Source organism: Pristiophorus japonicus, chromosome 18 (assembly GCF_044704955.1).
Source record: "Pristiophorus japonicus isolate sPriJap1 chromosome 18, sPriJap1.hap1, whole genome shotgun sequence".
Classification (NCBI taxonomy): Eukaryota; Metazoa; Chordata; class Chondrichthyes; family Pristiophoridae; genus Pristiophorus; species Pristiophorus japonicus.
Genome location: NC_091994.1, coordinates 22,110,487 through 22,133,568, shown reverse-complemented (window position 1 = coordinate 22,133,568; position 23,082 = coordinate 22,110,487). Strand labels below are relative to the sequence as shown.

The window sequence follows — 23,082 nt, the reverse complement described above, 5'->3', positions numbered from 1 at the left end:
ACAAATTTTCATTTTACAACTGACATTGCGTATTTGCGATGTCCTGTGTTCATCTGAACTCCTGTTTACCCGATTTTATTTTTGTCTCCAAATGCTTTTGGGAAACTTCATCCCTTTGGTTTCCTCGTTTTCACTCTTTCTCTACCTCCCTCCCCAATCCTGTTTAATCTATGGTTTTTATCATTACACTGAGATGCTCTTCTATGAGGGGTCCAATATGAAGGCAAGTGGTTGCTCAACTAGAAAATAATTGTCAGCAAATAATTGTGCTGAGCTGAGTTTCTGACTATCTTCTCTATCACCAAGACAGCCTACTTCCACCTCCGTAATATCCATCTACACCCTGTCTCAGCCCAACAACTGCTGAAACCCACATGCATGCTTTTATCTCCAGCCTTGACTATTCTAATGCTCTCCTGGTCAGCCTTCAACCTTCCACCCTCCATAAACTTCAGCTCATTCAGAACTCTGCTGCCCATATCCTAAATTGCACCAAGTCCCATCACCCGTCACCCTGTGCTTGCTCACCTACATTGACTCTGGATCCTGCAGATCCTTGTATTTAAAATTTTCATCTTTGTGTTTGAATCCCTCAGTGGCCTCGCATCCTCCCTATCTCCGTAACCTCCTCCAAGATCTCTGCACTCCTCCAATTCTGGCCTCTTGTGCATCCCAAATTTCTATCGGCCCTCCATTGGCAGCCGTGTCTTCAGCTGTCTTGACCCTAAGCTCTGGAATTCCCTCCCTAAACCTCTCCACCTCCTTACCTGTCTTTTAAGAAGATCCTTAAAACCCACCAAGCTTGATCACGTGTCCTAATAGCTCTTCGTGGCTCAGTGTCACATTTTGTCTGAATGCTCCTGGGACGTTTTGCGATGTTAATGAAGCTATATAAATGCAAATTGTTGTTGGTCAATCTGATTATAGGATTGTTTTGATTATGTGAGAAGGGATTGGGGTGGGGGGTGGGGGTGGGTTTCAGTGAGCATGAGGTGTGCAAAGAACAGTGCTGTGGGTTTTATCCAATGTAAAAAGATGACTTCCTGGACCCAGGAGCCCCATGTAATTTATGCCTCAGTAGTAGAGGAAACATTACAAATGTATAGCAGGTAGAAGTGTTTGTGTATAAAGGTGGCAGTGTTAGCAAAATGGAAATAGAAAGTACAATATTTTAAAGATTCAAAATAGAAAAATTAAAGATTGAATTGGAACTGTATCTTTTTTTCTGGGCAGATATATGGCAGAACCTTTTTAGGAAGAAATTATTCCACCCACATATCACCAAATAGCTGAGAAGCTGTTGTAGATGTGAAAGTAGCTGCTGAAAATGACTTGTGAAATCGAACACAGCAGTGAAATGTAGGAATGTGGTAAAAGTGTGCAGCATTCAGCTCCTTTTGTTTAAATAAGAATAACATTGCATGTGTAGTTGTAAATGTTAAAGATATCGGCTGACTGTTCGATTGTGGTGAGGGGGGCTTATCGTCACCCAACATCTGCACACGCATTTTTCAGCAGGAATCACCAGATCACAATCATAACATAAGAAATAGGAGCAGGAGCAGGCCATTTGGCCCCTCGCGCCTGCTCCACCATCCAATAAGATCATGGCTGATCTGATCTTGGCCCCTGCTCCCCATAACCCTTGACACCCCTGCAGTTCAAAAATCTGTATATCTCCTAAATATATTCAATGACCCAGCCAGTGCCAAGCTTTGCCAAAGATTCTATGGAGGCTGTGGTCTTTAAACCACTAACAGAAACAGATTATCTGGTCATTATCACATTGCTGTTTGTGGGACCTTGATATGTGCAAATTGGCTGCCGCGTTTCCCACATTACAAGAGTGACTGCACTTCAAAAAGTACTTCGTTGGCTGTAAAGCGCTTCGGATCGTCCAGAGGTTGTGAAAAGTGCTCTAGAAATGCAAGTCTTTCTTGAAAGTTAAACCGAGCAGGAATTGTTTTACCCCTCCCTAACCTTGGCGCACTGAACCCAATTGCAGCACTCTCGAGCAGTGCTGATGCTGATTCCAGCTAACTCCGCTAAGATGGTGGTTGAATTCCAAACTGAGCAGTACATTTGCCAGCTGAGCCTTGTTGATGAATGTGTAGTGCAGTTTTTACCCTTTGTATTGGGAAATCATTATTGATTTGCTTGTATATGATGTCATGGCAGTGGGACCAACCACCTTTTCCAGCAAGCTCAAAATAGCAATGATCCTTCTTTAGAACGTATAGCATGGTATAAAAGTCTGTTTTATACAGGCCAAAGTTTCGTAGATTGTATGTAATTTAATCCTAATGAATGCCTGGCTATGTAATCTGTGAGGAAAAAAATGGTATAATTGAGCCAGGGTTTCTGTACATGGTTGTACTACAGTTCATTTAATGATTGAAGTTAAAGGTTCTTGACTGAAGTAACAAAAGCACATTAAATGGGAATTTCATTTAAAATTCAAGGGAAAATAAATAGATATTTTACAAATTTAAACAGTTCTTATGCACAAATGGAGGTCAAGTTCAGCAAGTGAGGACTAGGACTGTAAAAATGGCAAACATTCGGGACAAGGCTGCAGTTACAAGAGAACAGAGGGCCCTACCCTATACTGGAGTGCTTTTCTATCCTAAAGTCTGCGGCTTGTCGGGCAACCTTGTACAGAAACAGTGTCTCGAGTTGCCATGACACCAGCACATTGAAACTGAGAAGACTTTGCTTTCCACAGGAAGATATAGCAGAATGCTGCCTGCCTGTGGGGCTCTGTGTGGTGTTTTTTATATGACAGGATTTCCTCTTCTGGGACTGGTTGTGCTGCCACAAAGCGGGCAGGGTAGTGGCAGAAAACGCACAGATTGTGTGGCAGCAGCCATTGCCCCATTCCAAATCCGACCGCTATTTTGCTCTCCTGTCTCAGTCGGGAAGGACTTAAGTTGCCTTTTCCTCACCTGGCATATGTAACTGACGACTGGGAGGCAGAGGCTGGCAAGCTACCCAAATTTCCTTGCTTTCTTCCTGAGCCCCCATTGCCTCAGGGCCTCCAGTAGACTGGTGACAGTAATCCCTGAGACAGCAGTGGAAGTCCTGCAGGTGAACTTTATGGAGGGAAAGGGTGTCTTAGTAGGCATGTCTTCTTTTCTCTCATGTTGCCCCCTCCAACCCCCAAACCTTAGGCCTTGGTTCAGTCTGCAGCCTAACCCGAACGTTGTGCTCTGATCATCAGGGCCTTGGATGCTCTTTGGCTACTGCAGCACCGCTGCATCTTTCTCTTCGCATAGAGGCAGGCTCCCTCTTGGTGACAAAGTTCTAGTTTGGGTGTTCTCCCTGCATATTTCGCTGAGCATGGGATCCTGCTAAGTTCTGATAACCTTCATGGTCAGTTAGCCACCCACAACTGTCTTGGGTCATGCATGAAAAATAGTGATTTCGGAGAAGTATGCTGAGGGTGATCAGCAGTTGTAGCACTGTATGTCAGGAAAATATGGTGCCTTCAGGAGAGCTGACTTTCCCAAGACATTTGGTTGTTAACAGATGTGTATTTCAGTTTGGTATCGTGTGATAGCAGCAGCTGGAGAAAAAGGAACAGCTCTGAATTAGACCATGACATTTGAACTAATACGATGATTATAGGTGGCATGCTGTTGAAATGTGGCATGATTTAAATTAGGAGCCAGATTGTTTGACCTTTTTATATCTCGGTCAAAGTCTGTGCGAAGAAACTTGTGATACTGCAATATGATGACGTATTGCTTGAGTACAGGGCACGAGACAGCACAGGATAAGGGCAGGGCTCCAGTAATTCTATTTGTGTTGGAGCTGGTGCAGCACGAACAGCTGTCATGTGTACCACAGGACTAAAACTGTTCAGTACAGCAACACTGTCTGCTTTGTTATTTATTTTCCCTCTTAATTTCTCTTGAGGTGCTGACTCCTTGCTAGGATTCAGTTCCATTGTTGCTGGCAGTAATCCAGCACTCGACACAAGTGGCCGATCTTCCCCCTCCTGCCTCCACCCCTGTCACTTCCTACCAGGTTTCTCCCCTCCCTTTCCTCCTTGTCTGAAGGCGATGGCTCTTTGCTTAGGAAATGATTCCATTAGCACTGATACTAATCATGTCCACACACTTGTTTTCCAAAAGATATTTGTATATTGCAGTTAGGAGTGGGCTGGGAACCCAAGCTGAATTTGTTTCTCCCCCTCTCTAGCCTAGGTAGTGCCCTCTGCACAAACCATGGCAGGATCATCTGGTCTCTTTGGCTCAGTACCACACCAGACAGTTCTTTTGAGATGCTTAACCATCAGGACAGTCTGTTCTGTCATTTCAGTACCATTTTTTTAAGAACGTACATAATTTTGGCAGCCAAATGAATACTCAAATACTTCTGCCCCTACCTCTAATTGTTCACCAGGAGGTGTGTCAGAATGGGGGGAAAATTGCGGTCAGAGGCTTCCTTCACGCAAACGCCTCCGACTGGAATTTTTTTAACCAAAATACCTGGTGGTCCCGGAGGAACGTAGGATTGCGGTCGGAGGCAGAGTTTCGCAGTCCAGCATATGAGAACATGTCTTCCAGGTATGTATCGTATTCTGATATCACGTGGGCCTGGACCACCAATGAACATCTAGTATTCTCATTGATAATAATGGGAACTCCGTTTGTATGAGCTCCCATTACTATCAAGAAGAATACCCCCCAAAAACAAGAAACACAATAAATTAATAAAATACCTTAATTGATATTGAATGTAATTAAATGTTTTAAAAAAATATATATATTTTTTAATGTTTTTTAATGTGTTTTAATAAGGTTAAAATAAACTTACCTTAATTGACAGGATTATTAATATAAAAATTAGTGATTAAATTTAATTTTTCTATGTTTTAAAACTCTTGCACTGGTAAAAGTAGACAATACGTCTGTTTTTAATAGCCCAATCTCTACTCCGCAATGTCCTTCTCCTGGGGATGCGTGCGATGATAGATTGCAAAAGCCGGTTCTCTCAAAGATTTTGCGTCAAGAACTGGCATTTGCGAGGCCTCTTCGGGGGTGTGTGCACATCGTACACACCCAGCGAGGCCACAATTTTCGGCCCAGTGTGTCCTGATCATTGGTGCACGGAATTGAGGCATGGTCAAAGATGCATGACAATCCATCCGATGAACTCGTGTGCTCCAATTTATTTCCACCCCTCATTATGGGAGATAACATTTTCTCTGTACTCCGTCTCTCCCAAGAGCTGGCCGTTATTGGGAATTAGCCATGTGAGGAATCATTGATACAAACTCGCGTTCTTCCACATTATGATCTGGCCCATTGGAACACCAACATGGCTGAACCACCACAATAGCTACTTAAATGTTTAAATCTTGAATTAAATAGTTTTTAGGTGAGTGTGCATAGAGCTGTGGTGGAGCACCTGTATTCCTCCTGACAACGAACTGGGCATGAATGTTTCTTGGGGATCTATCTACTTCTGCTTTCTAGTTGTGCCTTCTTGCAGCTGTTGAATAGAGAGAAGCATATCCATGACATTTCTGGGCCTTTCAATACAACAGACTGCTCTCCCAATTATTAACTGCCCCTCCCCTTCCCTATGACTAGTACTTGAACTAGATAAATCAGTGGCCCGAATTTTGCGGTTAGTGGCGAAGTGATGATGCTCGCTGCTGACCTCGAAGAAAGTTGCCCACAAAGATTTAGCGATCTCTATGGCATCGCCTCTCCCAATGTTAATTTGAATCTGGCGCCAAGTCTAGGGGATCTTCAGCATCCAGTAACAGTGATGTCATCAAGCTAAGCAGCCAGTCACATGGAAGAATTTCACACTGCAAACCAGGAAGTAAAATGCACTGATTATTCATCACTTTTTAAATCATTTTATAAGAGTGAAATCCAAATTGGGACATACACATGGGATTAAGGAAGAAGCTGAAATATCAGAAACTTTAAGAAAAGTTTAACTAAACGATGGAATTTTTATCATACCTGTAATGGAAAAATATGCCATTCCAGAAATATAAAATTAGTTTTTCAGTTGTTCAGTAGTTATGACTCGGTACGCTGTTTTAAAAAACCTAGTTTCAACCGAATTGAACAAGGCTTTAACTTTTTCAGGGATTTTTAAGTGATTTTAAAGCATAAAGGCTGAAGTTCTTGTCCGTTAAGTAATTTAGAACATAAGACCATAAATAGGATCAGGAGTCGGCCATTTGGCCCCTCGAGCCTGTTCCGCCATTCAATAAGATCATGGCTGATCTGATCATGGGCTCAGCTCCACTTTTCTGCCCATTCCCCATAACCCTTTACTCCTTTATTGCTCAAAAATCTGTCTATCTCTGCCTTCAATCTATTCAATGACCCAGCCTCCACAGCTCTCCAGGGCAGAGAATTCCACAGATTTACAACCCTCAGGGAAGAAATTCCTTCTCGTCTCAGTTTTAAATGGGTGACCCCTTATTCTGAAACTATGCCCCCAATTCTAGATTTCCCCATGAGTGTAAACATCCTCTCTGCATCTACCTTGTCGAGCTCCCCTCATTATGTTATATGTTTCAGTAAGATCACCTCTCATTCTTCTGAACTCCAGTGAAAATAGGCCCAACCTACTCAACCTTTCTTAATTTAACCCCTTCATTTCAGGAATCAATCTAGTGAAACTTCTCTGAACTGCCTCCAAAGCAAGTATATCCCTCCTTAAATAAGGAGACCAAAACTGTACGCAGTGCTCTAGGTGTGGCCTCACCAACACCTGTACAGTTGTAGCAGGACTTCTCTGCTTTTATACTGCATCCCCCTTGCAATAAAGGCCAACAGTCCATTTGCCTTCCTGATTACTTGCTGTACCTGCATACTAACTTTTTATGTTTCATGTGCATGGACCCCTAGTTCCCTCTACTGCAGCATTTTGTAATGTTTCTCCATTTAAATAATTTGCGCTTTTATTTTTTCTGCCATCGTGGATAACCTCACACTCTCATTATACTCCATCTGCCAAATTTTTGCCCACTCACTTAGCCTGTCTATCCCATTGCAGATTTTTTGTGTCCTCCTCACAACTTGCTTTCCCACCCATGTATCATCAGCAAACTTGGCTACATTACACTCTGTCTTACAATCTATATTAATGATTTAGATAAGTAGTTGAGGCGCCAGCACCGATCCCTGTAGCATCAATTTCAATTGATGGCCAGCTGTGGGGAGTTCAACAATTAGTTGGAGTGAATGTGTATGCATTTTTATACTTGCCAGCGGATCTCCCGTCAGAGGATTATGCCATATAACATGCAGTGTTGTCTACTGCTAAAGTTGACCTATGAGTAGTGTGGCCTGTCCTTTTTAAGGCTGCAAGGCCTAATTGCTGTAAATGGGTACATCCTGAGCTTGGGTTAATTTCAGTTAAGCACATCCCGAAGTCAATCTAAGGGTGACTAGAGCTTAGCAGTTTCGTGTACCCTAGCTCCTGACAGCAATGAGATAGATGATCGGATAATCTGTTAGTGGTGGTCATTTGAGGGATGAATGTTGGCCACACATTGGGAGTACTTCCTTGCTCTTTAAAAAGTGCCATGTGATCTCATGTCTATCTGAACAGTCAAGATAGGGCCGTGATTTACTGACTTGGATTTTGCGGTCAGCGGCAAAGAAGCACCGCTTGCTGTTCATCTTGCTACAGCTGCCCACCGACTTTGAATGGCAATTTATGGCTTTGAGAGATCAATTCTAGCACACCACCCTCTACAGGGGATCTGTGGCATCGGTGAACAGGAAAAGCAACAATGTGGCTCTTCAACCAATCAGATTGAAGAATCTTCACTAAAGCACGCAGAGTCTAAAGCAGGAAGTATGAACTTGATTATTTAATTCATTGTAAAATCATGTACAGAAAGCAAAATAAAGAGAAAGAAAGATGGAATTGAGAGCGAGATGAAAGAAAGTCCAACAATAGTTACATTATGAAGGAATGCGCCTCTACATTTGTAAAATTTAATTTTCTTTGCCAGAGAGGTTGTTTGGCAGTAATTAAGACTTATCACACTGTTAAAAATTCATTTGCACCTGACTACATGGATTTCAATGCCGAGTCTATCGGCAAGGTTTGTGAAGAAACAGGGCAACTCTGACAGCAACTTTCGTATTTCCACATTTAACTGCGCGTCAAAGTTCCTTTTAAGCTGCGCAGCCATACAGCGGTCTGGAAGTCCTGCAAAGGCTGCTCACTGGCTTTTCAATGTGAATAACCATGCTTACGCGAAGATTTGAATGGGCCGTACAGCCAGTTAAAGGGCCCACGCACGGAAAAAAAATTATAAGAACACTGCTGCGCACGTATGCAGTTCGGAAGCTGCTGCCCGAGTTACTCCATAATGGTGAGCACTGATGGCCTTAACTATTATTCTTAACAAAATATCAGGCCATTGTCTCATCTAAAATCCGGCACCTTGCTTAGTACTGCACTGAAGTGCAGCCTAGATTATATGCTCACATTTCTGGATTAGGACTTAAACCCATGATTTTAATGTGCTGACTGAAAGGTGATGGTCACATGCTGAATGCAAGATCATTTTATTGTACATAAATGATCTAATTAATAATTAATAGGACATCGTCTGCCCATAAAAAGCATCACTGCTGGTATCTGCTAAATGGAGGGCGGGTTTGAAGGTTAATGGACTCGACCTTTACTCTCTTTAGTGAAGTCATCAAATCAACGTTTAACTTGCCAAAAAATACGCACATTCCAATGTTGATTAAATTAATTTCCTTTGAAAATATGGGAACGGGAAGAAATCACAGAATAAATATAGACTGCTGTAATTTCATGGCAGGAAATCAAGGAAGCTGTTTGTTCAGTAACTTGTAGAAAGACACAAGGGAAACATTTTACGTTCTGGAGGCAATACAAGAAGAGCTATGAGGCTGATGCAAGAAGAGCTATGAGGCTGATGCCTAGTGCCAGAGAATTGAATTATGAGGAAAGACTAGAAAATCCCAGGCTCGATTGCTTTGAAAAGATATAACTGGGGGGGTTGCCTGTTAGACCTATATGAAATATTAGTGTAGAGAAGGCAAAACCTGAACACACCTTCCAAGGTATCCCATAAAAGTAGGACAACGGTGCATTGGTTCAAACTGGTGAAAGACAAATTTAGGGCCCACGTCAGTAATTTCTTCTTCATACAACATTTGGAACGGACTTCTGGTTCGGGTAACGGAGGAAAAAATTTGGGAATTAAAGACCATTACATGCAGTGGTGAGGGCACTTTGGGCTCTTCTGAATGCATGAACCATGGTGGGTTAAATAGCCTGACTTAGGCTCTGAATTTGTCTTGAACCAGTGCACCCTTGTCCTACTTTTATTGCATACCTTGGAAACTGTGTTCTGTTTTTTCCTTCTCTATACTGTAATATTTCATATTGTTCTAGCAGGCTCCCACACTCACCTCTTTTCAAAGCTAATGAGCCCGGGCTTTTCTCGTCTGTCTTCATAATTCAATTCTCTGGCACTAGGCATCAGCCTTCCTTATCCATATCTGTCTTGTGACCTTGCATGTTGTAAAGTTTGTGCTGCATTGTCGTACAGAAATTGGTGTGTGCTGTCTGTGCAGCTTTCGCAAGATGTTTTAACACTTAATAAATAGTGCTTGTTACTAAAGGTTAAGACATTTGCCACTGTGTCTTGAATATGATGAGATTTTTAAGTGTCAGGTTGACCCAGAGATGGCGCTTTCACTTCTGGGTCGAAATATCATTGGCTCAAGCCCAACTCCAAGAATCTAAGTATTTTTTAAAAATTCATTCCTGGGATGATGTGCATCACTGGCAAGGCCAGCATTTATTGCCCACCCCTAATTACCCTTGAGAAGGTGGTGGTGGTGAGCTGCTGCCTTGAACCTCTGCAATCCGTGCGGTGAAGGTACTCCCATAGTACTAATAATCTAGACTGACACTCTGGGTGTCAGAGGTGTACTGTCTTTTGGGTGAGATGTTAAACTGAGGCCTGACTCTGTGCTCAGGTAGATGTAAAAGATCTCTCGGCATTGTCTAACATTAACCAGCACCATGTCATAATACGTCCTTTAATTCATTGCTGGATATGGGACCATAATGTGTGCAAGTTGGCTGCCATGTTTGCCTTGATTTTTTTCTTTCCAAATTTAACCATAAGCCATTGAAGGGAAGGTTGACGATATGAACACAAGCTGATGTCCAGTCCTATATATAGCATCAGTATCGCAAAGTGTAATGCAGTTGCCCCAGTATAATTTCAGCTACATCTGCCAGGAGTATGCCCACACTGTGCCACAAAGGTGGCTGGTGTGTACCACAGTGAAAGTCACACTGGTGCCGAATGCACCCTCATTTGAGGTTGATGCAGGTTAAGGGGAGCTTCACTTTGCATCTGAGCTTGCTATATCTGATCTGGGACGGCCTGAAGCTGACCATAGATACCTAAAAATTGAATGGTATTGCATTAAGAGTCGTCTTTCTCAAAAAAATTAAAGCAAAGCCCCAAGGTGAAACTGTTGGAAGAAGAGGAAGCTTTCAACTCCAGTCGTAAAAGCTGAACAGAATATTCGCCAATGCAGTTATATAAAATAAATATGTCTGGGATAGTGTCCAAGGACTCGAGGATTAATGTGCTCTCAAAGTTACTATGTTGCTTGTACATTTTTTTGAACATTGTCTCTAGTTTGTGACATTGTCCAAACCTCAAGTGTTACACAGCCTGCAACGCACTCCCACACATCTGTTCTCTAGATCATTATAAATGTTACTTGAACTGAAACAAAGATGGAAGGATTAGTTTGAGCGTTTTGCTTTGGAAACATGTACAGGATATATTGAATCACTCCAAGAACCATGCAACCATAATGTACAATGGCATCACAAAATATATATTTTTTTATTTGTTCACGGGATGTGGGCGTCGCTTGCAAGGCAGCATTTATTGCCTAACCCTAATTGCCCTTGAGAAGATGGTGTTGAGCCACCTTGCACTGCTGCAGTCAGTGTGGTGACTGTACTCCAACAGTACTGGCTTTGTTGTAGCGGTTTGGTACAACTGAGTGGCTTGCTAGGCTATTTAAGAGTCAACCACATTGCTGTGGGTCTGGAGTCGCATAAAGGTCAGACCGGGTAAGGACGGCAGATTTCCTTCCCTAAAGGACATTAATGAACCAGATGGGTTTTTATGACAAAGTTTTATGGTCACCATTACTGATACTAGCTTTTTAATTTCAGATTTATTTAATTAACTGAATTTAAATTCCCCAGCTGCCATGGTAGGATTTGAACTCGCATCTCCAGATTATTAATCCGGGCCTCTGGATTACTAGCCCAATAACATAACCACTATGCTACTGTACCCCATATACATGAATGTACACTTCAATAAAATCTATCTGTGCAGTCTCTCAAAATATGTGCAGTTTTGAGAATTCAATAAAACAGAAAATATGTACACGAGATTTAGATATTTTATGGGGCGGCTACAATTCTGATTTATGTTGTATTTTGGATTGATATATCATTGGGAAGAAATTCCTGTTGTCAGTCTCTCTAGTGAAAAGGTAGAAATTAATTTTTTTTAAGTGCTATTTAACTATATATTTGTCTTTTTTCACTAGAATTAGCTGTTTGGTTGCACAGGTTAAATTTTATCTCTTTGGAGTTGCAATCCATTTTATTGGCACCTTCAACTATCTTTGTCCCAAAATCCATTGCTGTACTGTCCTGCAATAAATAGAAGTGGCACTGTACGTCAGGAATTTTAACAAAAACATTGGCATGAGTAGAAAGCAGAAAATCTCCTTTTATACATCGTGGGTGGTTCTCACTGCTGCTGACACAGTCAAGCACATTAATTGTAAGCTTGGCTCACTGCAGAGGAGTACTGCACTGTCGGAGTTGTCGCCTTTTAGATGAGATGTTAAACCAAGCTCCTGTCTGCCTGTTCAGATGGTACTATTTCAAGAAGAGTGGTGAATTTTCCTGGTGCCCTAGCCGCAATAATCCTGCATTCAGTCCCACCAGAACAAATTAACTGGTCATTCACCTCATGGTAGTTTATGGGAACTTGCTGTGAATATATTGGCTACTATATTAACTTGCAAATCAATATGACTACAAATCAATATGACTACACTTCAAAAGTAATTACTTAGCAGTGAAGCACTTTGAGACATCCTGAGGCCATGGAAGGTGCTATATAAATACAAGTTCTCTCTTATTGCTTTGCAGATTTATGTTTTTTACAACTGCGTCTGCTGCTGGATTGTATTCTGAATGCAGCAAAAATCATTTGTAATGGGTGTTAATCTGAACTGCACTTGGTACGTTCAAGTACAGAACAAGATTAAAAAGGACAAATGGGCAGGAATTGTTTTGAAGTGGAACATGGGACCTTTTAGGTGGTGACCCTCCCTCATGTGCTTGATTTCTTTTCCCTTACAGATATGGCATCAGTCCTGAAAACATTATATTGTATGGGCAGAGTATTGGTACCGTTCCGACCGTAGACTTGGCTTCCCGGTATGAGTGTGCTGCCGTTATTCTGCACTCTCCTCTGACCTCAGGAATGCGGGTGGCATTCCCAGACACCAAGAAAACATACTGCTTTGATGCATTCCCCAAGTAAGTGCACGTTACTGTGGTTCAACTGGAGCTGGTCTGCTGGGCTAATTCCTTGTCAAATCCCACACTCATCCTTGTCCCTTTACAGTGACAACACAAAGCTCTAATTCTATTGATAAAATGCATGTTTGGACAGCAATAGTTCTCGAAAATAAATCACTTGTGACAAGGCAACATAACTAAGTATGCTGCAGATGACCTAGACTACTGTATATTGTGTGACCTCTATCTATATAATAGAGTATACATAGTAGATCATTGGAAGTAAGTTATAAAGCACAATTCAGTCAGAGAGTTATGAGTATGAACTGAACCACAAGACTGAAATATAGCCCTATTTACTAGTTGCCTGGTTTTTTTTTAAGTAACCCTTAACTAGTATCTATCTTGTACCATTTTTGTTGCTTATGTTGTGTGGCTGACTCTCAGATATTTTCTTTATACTACAGGAGCTTTGCAAGCAGTAGTATGCTGGAGTTTCTGGTGCTGTGAATCCTCTGTTGCCCCCCCTGCTCATTTGCAGAATGGATTCCACAAAGCCGGCAAAGGCATTGTGAATTGTGACTTTCTTATCTGGTCGTGGACTTTTCCTGTTGGCTGGTGAAGCTTGCTGCCAGTAAAGTGGCAGCTTTTTGTATTTACCATGTTGACTAGCCCAAGTGTGTGTTCCATTACTCCCACTGAAGTTGAGGCTATTGTTAGAGGCAGCAATATAATATAATGGTGTCATGCAGGCAACGTGGTATGAATGAAAGGATGATAAAGATGACCGTGACACAGAGCTGAAGGTATTGGAGTACCTCAGCTCTAGTGTCCTAATATCGTATTTCCAGAACTCCTTCCTGATATTGGATGACTTGGAAATACAGAGACTTGAGATGCATTTACACGCCGCAGGTTTAACATTGGTGTAAAGCTAAAACTACTGACACTAAAAAAAATAAACGTGGAGTATAAATTGGGTGCCAATGTTGAAACTGACTTCCCTCTTCCAGGGAGTCTTGCTCAGCTTCATTATGGTGTCTGGTTGGACACTGATATGCCAGATTAAGGCTGCATTTACACTAACTGCAGTATTGGAGCATAACCAAACCACCTCACCACTGCCAACCACCCCCCCCCCACCCCCCCCCCCCCCCCCCCCGTGCTGTAGTTCTAGTGTGACTGCACCCTTAAATAAACCAGTTGAAAGGGATGCAGAAAACCACAAATTCTGTCAGCTGTGGTAACTTCTCAGCCTACAAGATTTAGCAACACTTCCCACACAAACATAATACTGGTAAATAAGAGATTGAACCTCCCACATCAAAGGCCCTGTCTCCAAGGCTGTGTTTATAGAATTTTACCTTTTGAAGTTTTCTTAAACTTTGCAAAAGATATTAAAATATGTGGCACAGAAAATAATTGAGGGCCAAAGGAAATTGCATGTGGATATTGATCAGATGGTGAAATGGATTAGTGGCCAATGGAATTCAATGTCAGTAAATGAGAGGTGATGCATTTTTTTTTAAAAGTAGTGTACTTTTGAATGGGGAAAGACTGAGTGATGTGGGAGGTTCGGGTTCCACAAAACTTTAAAATCAACATCTCAAATAGATAAGCTGCTTTTTAAAAAAAAAAAGGTAAAAGAAAATTGTTTTGTGGCAAGAGGCATATAATATAAAAGCTGCAATATATTGTTGAATGTACATAAATTCTTAGTGAAAAGTTAGTATGCAGGTACAACAAATAATCAAAGGCAAATGGAATGTTGGCCTTTATTGCAAGGGGGATAGAGTATAAAAGCAGAGAAGTCCTGCTGCAATTGTACAGGGTGTTGGTGAGGCCACACCTAGAGTACTGCGTACAGTTTTGGTCTCTGTATTTAAGGAAGGGTATACTTGCGTTGGAGATTGTTCAGAGAAGGTTCACTAGGTTGATTCCGGAGATAAGGGGGTTGACTTATGAAGAGAGGTTAGGACTATACTCATTGGAGTTCAGAAGAATGAGGTGATCTTATTGAAACATATAACATAATGAGGGGGCTCGACAAGGTAGATGCAGAGAGGATATTTCCAATCATAGGGGAAACTAAAACTCATAGGGGCATAGTCTGAGAATAAGGGGCTACCCATTTAAAACTGAGATGAGGGCAAATTTCTTTTGAGGGTTGTAAATCTATGGAATTCTCTGCCCCAGAGAGCTATGGAGGCTGGGTCATTGATTATATTTAAGGCAGAGATGAACAGATTTTTGAGCAATATGGGAATAAAGGGTTAAAGGGTTATGGGGAGCGGGCAGTGAAGTGGAGCTGAGCCCATGATCAGATCAGCCATGATCTTATTAAATGACGGAGCAGGCTCGAGGGGTGAAATGTCCGACAACTCCTATTTCTAGTGTTCTTGAGACCTCAGTTGCAATCTTGAGTTGTACACTATAGTGGTAATAGAGAGAGTGCAGCAAAGATTCATTAAGATGCTGCCTGATATGAGGAAGTACAAATGCAAAGAGGGAGTTGAAAAATTGAAGCTATTTTCAGTAGAAGAGTGATGATGAATTGATGGAGGTGTTTAAAATTATGAAATGGTGGGAAAGACTGGATTAAAAACAGACTGTTTCCAGTTATTGAGGAGTCGAGGATGCGGGGACATGTATACAAGGTTAAACACAAGAGATTTAGGGCAGAGAGCAGGAGCAATATTTTGACTTAGCTGGTTGTGAGGCTGTAGAATGCAGTCCCAGAGTTGGTCATTGAAACAGAGACCATGTCAACATATAAGAATAGATTGTGGTATGGCTTGGTAATTGGCTGGGAGTAAGGATAAAGGGAATGTACTCTTGTTAGTGGGATGTGACAAGTGGTGTTCCCCAGCAACCTGTACTAGGGCCTCAGTTTTTCTGCCTATATATCACAACTTTAAAGAAAGAGAGCATTGTATATCCAAGTTTTCAGGTGACACTAAGTTAGGAAGGGCAGTAAATTGTGTAGGTGGGAGCATGAAGTTGTAAAGAGGCACAGACAGATTGAGTGAGTGGGCAAAACTAGAGTGAATGGAGTTCAATGTGGGCGAGTGAGGCCAATAAAGATAAATCTGTGTATTTTCTAAATGGTGAGAAGTGAGAAATTGTGGAGGAGCAAAGAGATTTGGAAGTTTTAAGTACACAAAGCTAGTAGTCGAATAGAATGTTGGGCATTATCTCGAGGGGGCTGGAATATAAAGGGGAGGAAGTTATGCTTCCATTGTATAGAGCCCTGGTCAGACCCCATCTGGTGTACTGCCTTCAGTTTTGGGCACCTCGGGAAGGATATATTGGCCTTGGAGGGGTTGCATCGCAGATTTACCAGAATGATACCAGGGCTTAGAGGTTAAGTTTATGAGGACAGGTTGAATAAACTTGGCTTCTGTTCCCTTGAGTATAGAAGATTGAGGGGTAATCTGATCGAGGTGCTCAAAATGTTAAAAAGGATTTGATAGGGTAGCTACAGAGAAACCATTTCCTCTGTTGGGGGAATCCAAGAACAAAGGGTCATAATCTTAAAATTCGAGCTAGGCCATTTCGGAGTAAAATCAGGCAGCACTTTTTCTCTCAAAGGGTAGTAGAAATCTAGAACACTCTTTCCACCCCCCCCCCCCCCAAATCGCAGTGGATGCCAAGTCAATAGCAATTTTTGAGACTGAGATCAATGGATTTTTGTTAAATAAGGGTATCAAGGGATATGGAGCAACGGCTGGAATCTGAGTTGAAGTACAAATCAGTCATGATCTGATTGAATGGCAGAGCAGGCATGAGAGCATGAATGGCTTACTCCTGTTCCTATTCGACAAGGTGGATGAAGGAAAGAGGAATGAAGTGGTCTGGAAACGGGGCAGGCAGCTGTGATTGGGACTACTGCTCGTGTGGAGGATAAACACTAACATGGACTGGTTGGGCTGAACGGCCTGTTTCTGTCCAGGTGCAACGTCCCGAATCCAGAATTCCGAAAACCGGAATTGTCCATTTTGCGCATAGCTAATGGAGTTGCCTGGAATCCGAAATTAATTTCCGAAACCCAGACATTTTTGTGGCAAAACCCGAAATCCGGCATGGATTCGATTGAGGATTCCAGATTTCTGACTATTGATTTTCTTGTCTGAAATCCAGAAAAACCCAAAAACTGGAACAGACTCAGTCCTGAGGATTCAGGATTTTGGACATTGTAATTTATATCTGTTCCAAATTCAATATTGGCCCAATAGTATTTGTCAAATCTTTTGGAGAGGAAAAAATACCAGGAGAATCTAGCATTTCAATCATTGTGTCTTGGATTGCAAATTAGTTACAGATGAGGAAAGCATTCAGCCCCAACTTAATTCATCCATCCTGAGGGATCCTAAAGTTATTGCAGCATCGAATTGCTTCATAAATTGTGTGTGTACGTGGCTCTTGGTCCTACTCTCACACTTTGATTTAAAGTCATAAACCACAATTTCTATTAACATACGTTTAGCTATCCTGTGTACCAGTAAAAGACCACTTCTCAGATGCCTCCTTTCCAAGTTTCTCCAGTGGTTCTGCATAATTTGGGCCTTTGGCATTAGGAATCAGCCTCGTGCTGTAGATTTGTAAACAAATGAGAAGATTTGTCAAAACCCTTGCTCACTGCCTCAACCCAGCAGCAGCACGGAGTACACATTCATTGGAGTGTCCCTACATATGAGGGATATGTAGAATAGCACAACTTACTGGTGTGCATCACATACATTTCTCATGTACAGATGTTAGAGTGCTGGGACATGGGCTCTCCCTCCCCAAGTTCTCAAATGGTGGTTTCCGAATCTTAATCAGGCTGTCTGGAGCCGATACCAAGTGGAGATCTGTTGCTTCCCTTCAATCAGTTTTTCCAGCTTTGTCCTGGATGGGGCAGAGAAAGCACTTCTGTTGCATGCCTCATATATCTGGACTCTGCAGTGCAGGTCAGTGATGTAGCAGCAGCTCAAAGATCCATCATTAAAAAATGGAGTCTACGCTCCCACTGAAACAACCACGGTCAGGTCTTTTAGATATCCAAGAGCAGCGACAGTGGTAGAATACTGGCATTTCTCATCATAATAGCTCCTTTTGATGGCTGCTTGTCTGGGGTAAGCAATTGTCCTTTTTAATGAACAATTTCACTGAGCTGTGTGTTTCTGTCAGCAGCAACTTTGTGACCAGTGATTTAAGGAGCAGAGCCCACAACCCCACTCTGCAAATGGATATTCAGAACTCGGATGTGTCATTATCATAGGCAGTCCCTCGGGATTGAGGAAGACTTGCTTCCACTCTTAGCATGAGTTGTTAGGTGGCTGTACAGTCCAATACGAGAACCACAGTTTCTGTCACAGGTGGGACAGATAGTCGTTGAGGGAAAGGGTGGGCAGAGAGCCTGGTTTGCTGCACGCTCCTTCTGCTGCCTGTGCTTGATTTCTGCATGCTCTCGGCGACGATACTCAAGGAGCTCAGCGCCCTCCCGAATGCACTTCCTCCACTTAGGGCGCTCTATGGCCAGGGACTTCCAGGTATCAGTGGGGATGTCTCACTTTATCAGGGAGGCTTTGAGGGTGTCCTTATAAGGTTTCCTCTGCCTGCCTTTGGCTCATTTGCCGTGGACAAGTTCCGAGTAGAGCGCTTGCTTTGGGAGTCTCGTGTCTGACATGCAAACTATGTGGCCTGCCCAGCGGAGCTGATCAAGTGTGGTCAGTGCTTCAATGCTGGGGATGTTGGCCTGGACGAGGACGTTAATGTTGGTGCGTCTGTCCTCCCAGGGGATTTGCAGGATCTTGCGGAGACATCGCTGGTGGTATTTCTCCAGCAACTTGAGGTGTCTACTGTACATGGTCCATGTCTCAGCCATACAGGAGAGTGGGTATTACTATGGCCCTGTAGACCATGGTGACAGTTTTGAGGGACTTCAAACACATTTTTCCTCAGGCGGCCGAAGGCTGCACTGGCACGCTGGAGGCGGTGTTGGATCTCACCATCAATGCCTGCTCTTGTTGATGGGAGGCTCCCGAGATAGGGGAAGTGGTCCACATTGTCCAGGGCCACGCCATGGATCTTGATGTTTGGGGAGCAGTGCTGTGCAGCGAGGGCAAGCTGGTGTCGGACCTTTGTCTTACTAATGTTTAGTGTAAGGCCCATGCTTTCATACACCTCGCTAAATATGTCGACTATGTCCTGGAGTTCAGCCTCTGTGTGTGCACAGACGCAGGCGTCGTCTGCGTACTGTAGATCGACGACAGAGGTTGGAGTGGTCTTGGACCTGGCCTGGAGATGGCAAAGATTGAACAGCTTCCCACTGGTTCTGTAGTTTAGCTCCACTCCAGCGGGGAGTTTATCAACTGTGAGGTGGAACATGGCAGTGAGGAAGATTGAGAAGAGGGTTGGGGTGATGACGCAGCCCTGCTTGACCCCGGTCCGGACATGAATTAGAATAGATGCCAAGTGGAGCCAAGGCACTTCCTCCTAGGGAGGAAGAACGAGAGGATAAGACATCCCTGGTTCCTGTCACGTACATCCCAGTGCCCAGCTTAGGCACAACATTGCCAAGAGCACTGAGTGGGAACATGTCCTCTGTTTTTCATAGAATCATAGAATGATACAGCACAGGAGACCATTCATCCCATCGTGTCTGTGTGTCTCTTTGAAAGAGCTATCCAATTAGTCCCACATCCTTAAAAATGAAAACGACCCCCTGATCAGACGTGACTACCATCAAATATTTTCCTTTTAATACCAAAGCAAAATACTGCGGATGCTGGAATCTGAAATTAAAACAGAAAATGCTGGAAATCTCAGTGGGTCAGGCAGCATCTGTGGAGTGAGAAACAGTTAACATTTCAGGTCAATGGCCCTTCTGTTTTTATATTCCTTTTAAACATGTTTTATTAAACACAAAACATGCACACGTATTGTGTGGTACAAAAATGCACACACATTATGTAGTCTAAACTGACCAATGGGAAGTACAGGAATAACTAGGCCAGTCTGAAGTCCTGTCTAACCTGCTTTTTCCCACAGCATGTGACTTCGCCAAGCCCAGAAATCACTCTACGCTCTTTAAAACTTGTGAATGAATCACTTGTTTTGCATAATAACCATTTTGTTCTACATGTCAGAATATGCTAAAGTCTACTTAAAACAATCACCTGATAAACCAAAGGTTTTAAAACTGTGTAAGCCTTTGTCTCCCGTGGGTCTGTAATGTCATCAGATTTCCGCACTAATTTCTATTTGCCGACATTAAAACAGTCACTGTAGTTCATTATATGTGAAGCACTTTGGGCATCAGAGACACGAGATAAACGACTAAATATAAATGCAAGTTTATCTTTTTTTGTTGACTTACTGACACCTTATTTCTGTTGTATACTAACAAAAACATTTTCTGCAGTGATAGCACTGTTACCTTTTCTCTTCAGACAGGGTGCCCGAGACTGTCAGTGTTTGCTAGAGATTCTCGGGAGTGTGTCATTATTTGCGGAGTGACAAGGTTTCTGAAAATGTCAATATTTGCAAGGGATCCTGACAAATGCTTGTAAACTACCGTAATAAATGAATAGCCTACTTAAAGACTTGTATATTTCCTAGTAATTTCCAGACTGTTGAAACAAAATGAATAACCTAGATCATTCTAACCTCCCTGATTCACCTGTTGTTCTGTGAGCTGTGCTCCTGGAAATGACTGATATGAGTGTACAACAGCTTAGTGCCTTCATATGGCATTCATTCCTGTTTGCTGCTTTAAGTGAGATATTAACCCATTTAAAATAAATGGGGTCACTCCGCCATTAAAACCACAGTCATTTCTAAAACCGCAGTCTTCTGACTGCTGGCCTATTGCTGCCTTTGCCCAACTCTCTCTCAACTTGCTCCCATCTCCTGCTGGGCTCCCCTGACCTGCTTTGTCCTGCTGGTTTTTCCTGACCGCCTGCCGCTGGGTTTCCCTGACCTGCCACACACGCTGAATCCTAAAATTAAATAGCAAGCAGCATTTTAGCACCAAGGCCAGACGAAAATCGCAAATGATTGAGATTAAATCAGAGCAGCAATTTGCCTTGACTTTCTACTGGCACGGAATTCGGAGGATGTACCGGGAGATAGCAGCAGATCGGGACAGTCATGTGGGGCAGCAGCAGGTTGGGAGAGTCCAACAGGAGCAAGTGGCACAAGGTGATTATAAAATCCTGGGACTAGTCCTTGCACCGACTTGGCATCAGGATTCCGCAACCCAGGTATTTATGATGGGGCATTGTCCTTCGAGCTGAGTCACTAGTTAGAGATCTCTCTCTGCTGCCTTTGTTTCACCAGGAACTTGCCATCTTCTGCAGCCTAGGTACAAACTTCAGTCGTGACTCGAATGGCTCTGTCTGTTGCGGTGAAAGTCACTGCTGCTTTGAGCTTCTCTACATCTGGTTCCTTTCAAGTTGCCTGAGGATACCTGCTAGATTAGCCCGTCTCCACTGCAGCACTGGCTGCATACATCAGGTCCCTGATATCTTGTTTGCCAGCGTGAATGACTTAATCACTTTTTTCAATCAAAATCCTCCAGCAGCAAAAGAGAGCACTGCACTTTTTCATGGGGGCTGGGTTCCTGAGAATCCATGTAGCCATATAGACTCCTTTCACCAGTGTTCCAGCCTTCAGACTGTATGTGATCATTTGCGCCACAAGATGCAGGTGGGTGCCAGATCACCTGCTAGATCAGTCTGTCTCCACTGCTGCACTGCATACATCAGGTCCCTGATATTTTGTTTGCCACAGTGAATGAATATTCTGTATATAGCTGCCACAATGCATTCAGTCTATAGTGCCACTATTATTGAATAGAATATCTCAACTAGATGGATGGATCCTGGATACCGCAAGCCCCACTCCATGTGAATTACCTGCGGACTGTGTGTATTTGCTAGCAGTCGCACTGCTTTTTACGCCTAATAATTTTTCAGTTGCTGTACTGTTCACTGACGGAATCCAGCTGGTTTGAACAGAAGCAATGGGAACATTGCCCAAAATCAAATGTTTTAGTGACAAACGAGCTATTCATTTACACATGGAGAGAAAGTCTGCTGTTTTGTTCAAGGAATAACTTATTTGACCAGTACTGTGCTCTCTTGATTAGAATTACTATGCATATTGTAAAGATAAAAGTCTGTCTTAATATTAAATGCAATTGTAGTGTATATAAAAAAAAAAATGCCACTAGACAGGGGTTTCCCCTCCACCCCAACTATTTCCTATAGACAAGTTGGGGTGAGGTGGGGGGAGTTCACTCTACATTTGACCTGTGTTACAACTAACCTGCAAGTACTTAATACTGAATATATGTGGAAATATATATATGCTTCTCCTGGTCAACATTCTGGCCTAGGCTGCCCAGCCCAGTTCACCCAGTGGATTTAGGATGGAGAGGGCTGGAAGTATATTTTACTGCATGCCTTCCAGTTTTCTACAGGACAACCCCAACCATGTCACATACACTTTTCCAGATGTATGCGAAGCAAAGGTAAAGGTAATGAGTAGGGTGGATAAGGGGGGAACCAGTGGATGTGGTGTATTTGGATTTCCAGAAAGCATTCAATAAGGTGCCACATAAGAGGTTACTGCACAAGATAAAAGTTCACGGGGTTGGGGGTAATATATTAGAATGGATAGAGGATTGGCTAACTAACAGAAAACAGAGAGTCGAGATAAATGGGTAATTTTCTGGTTGGCAAACAGTAACTAGTGGGATGCCGCAGGGATCAGTGCTGGGTCCTCAACAATTTACAATCTATATTAATGACTTAGATGAAGGGACCGAGTGTAATGTAGCCAAGTTTGCTGATTATACAAAGATGGGTGGAAAGCAAATTGTGAGGAGGACACAAATAATTTGCAAAGTGATATAGGCTAAGTGAGTGGCAAAAATTTTGCAGATGGAGTATGATGTGGGAAAATGTGAGGTTATCCACTTTGGCAGAAATAATAGAAAAGCAAATTATAATTTAAATGGAGAAAAATTGCCAAGTGCTGCAGTACAGAGGGACCTGGGGGTCCTTGTGCATGAAACACAAAAAGTTAGTATGCAGATACAGCAAGTAATCAGGAAGGCAAATTGAATGTTGGCCTTTATTGCAAGGGGGATAGCGTATAAAAGCAGAGAAGTCCGACTACAACAGTACAGGGTATTGGTGAGGCCACACCTGGTGTACTGCGTGCAGTTTTGGTCTCCGTATTTAAGGAAGGATATACTTGCATTGGAGGCTGTTCAGAGAAGGTTCACTAGATTGATTCTGGAGATGAGGGGGTTGACTTATGAAGGTAGGTTGGGCCTATACACATTGAAGTTCAGAAGAATGAGAGGTGATCTTATTGAAACATAAGATAATGAGGGGGCTCGACAAGGTGAATGCAGAGAGGATATTTCCACTCAGAGGGGAAACTAAAACTAGGGGACATAGTCTTAGAATA

General features: G+C 42.7%; 1 protein-coding gene across 1 annotated transcript in view; it reads left to right on the top strand.

Annotated features, from left to right (window-relative positions):
* Positions 1-23,082, top strand: part of LOC139228591 (alpha/beta hydrolase domain-containing protein 17B-like) — a 70,991-nt gene that overhangs the window by 42,472 nt on the left and 5,437 nt on the right. The window contains exon 3 of the mRNA XM_070859744.1: positions 12,454-12,633. Within this exon, the coding sequence (XP_070715845.1) occupies positions 12,454-12,633 (180 nt within the window). The remainder of the gene's footprint in view (positions 1-12,453; positions 12,634-23,082) is intronic.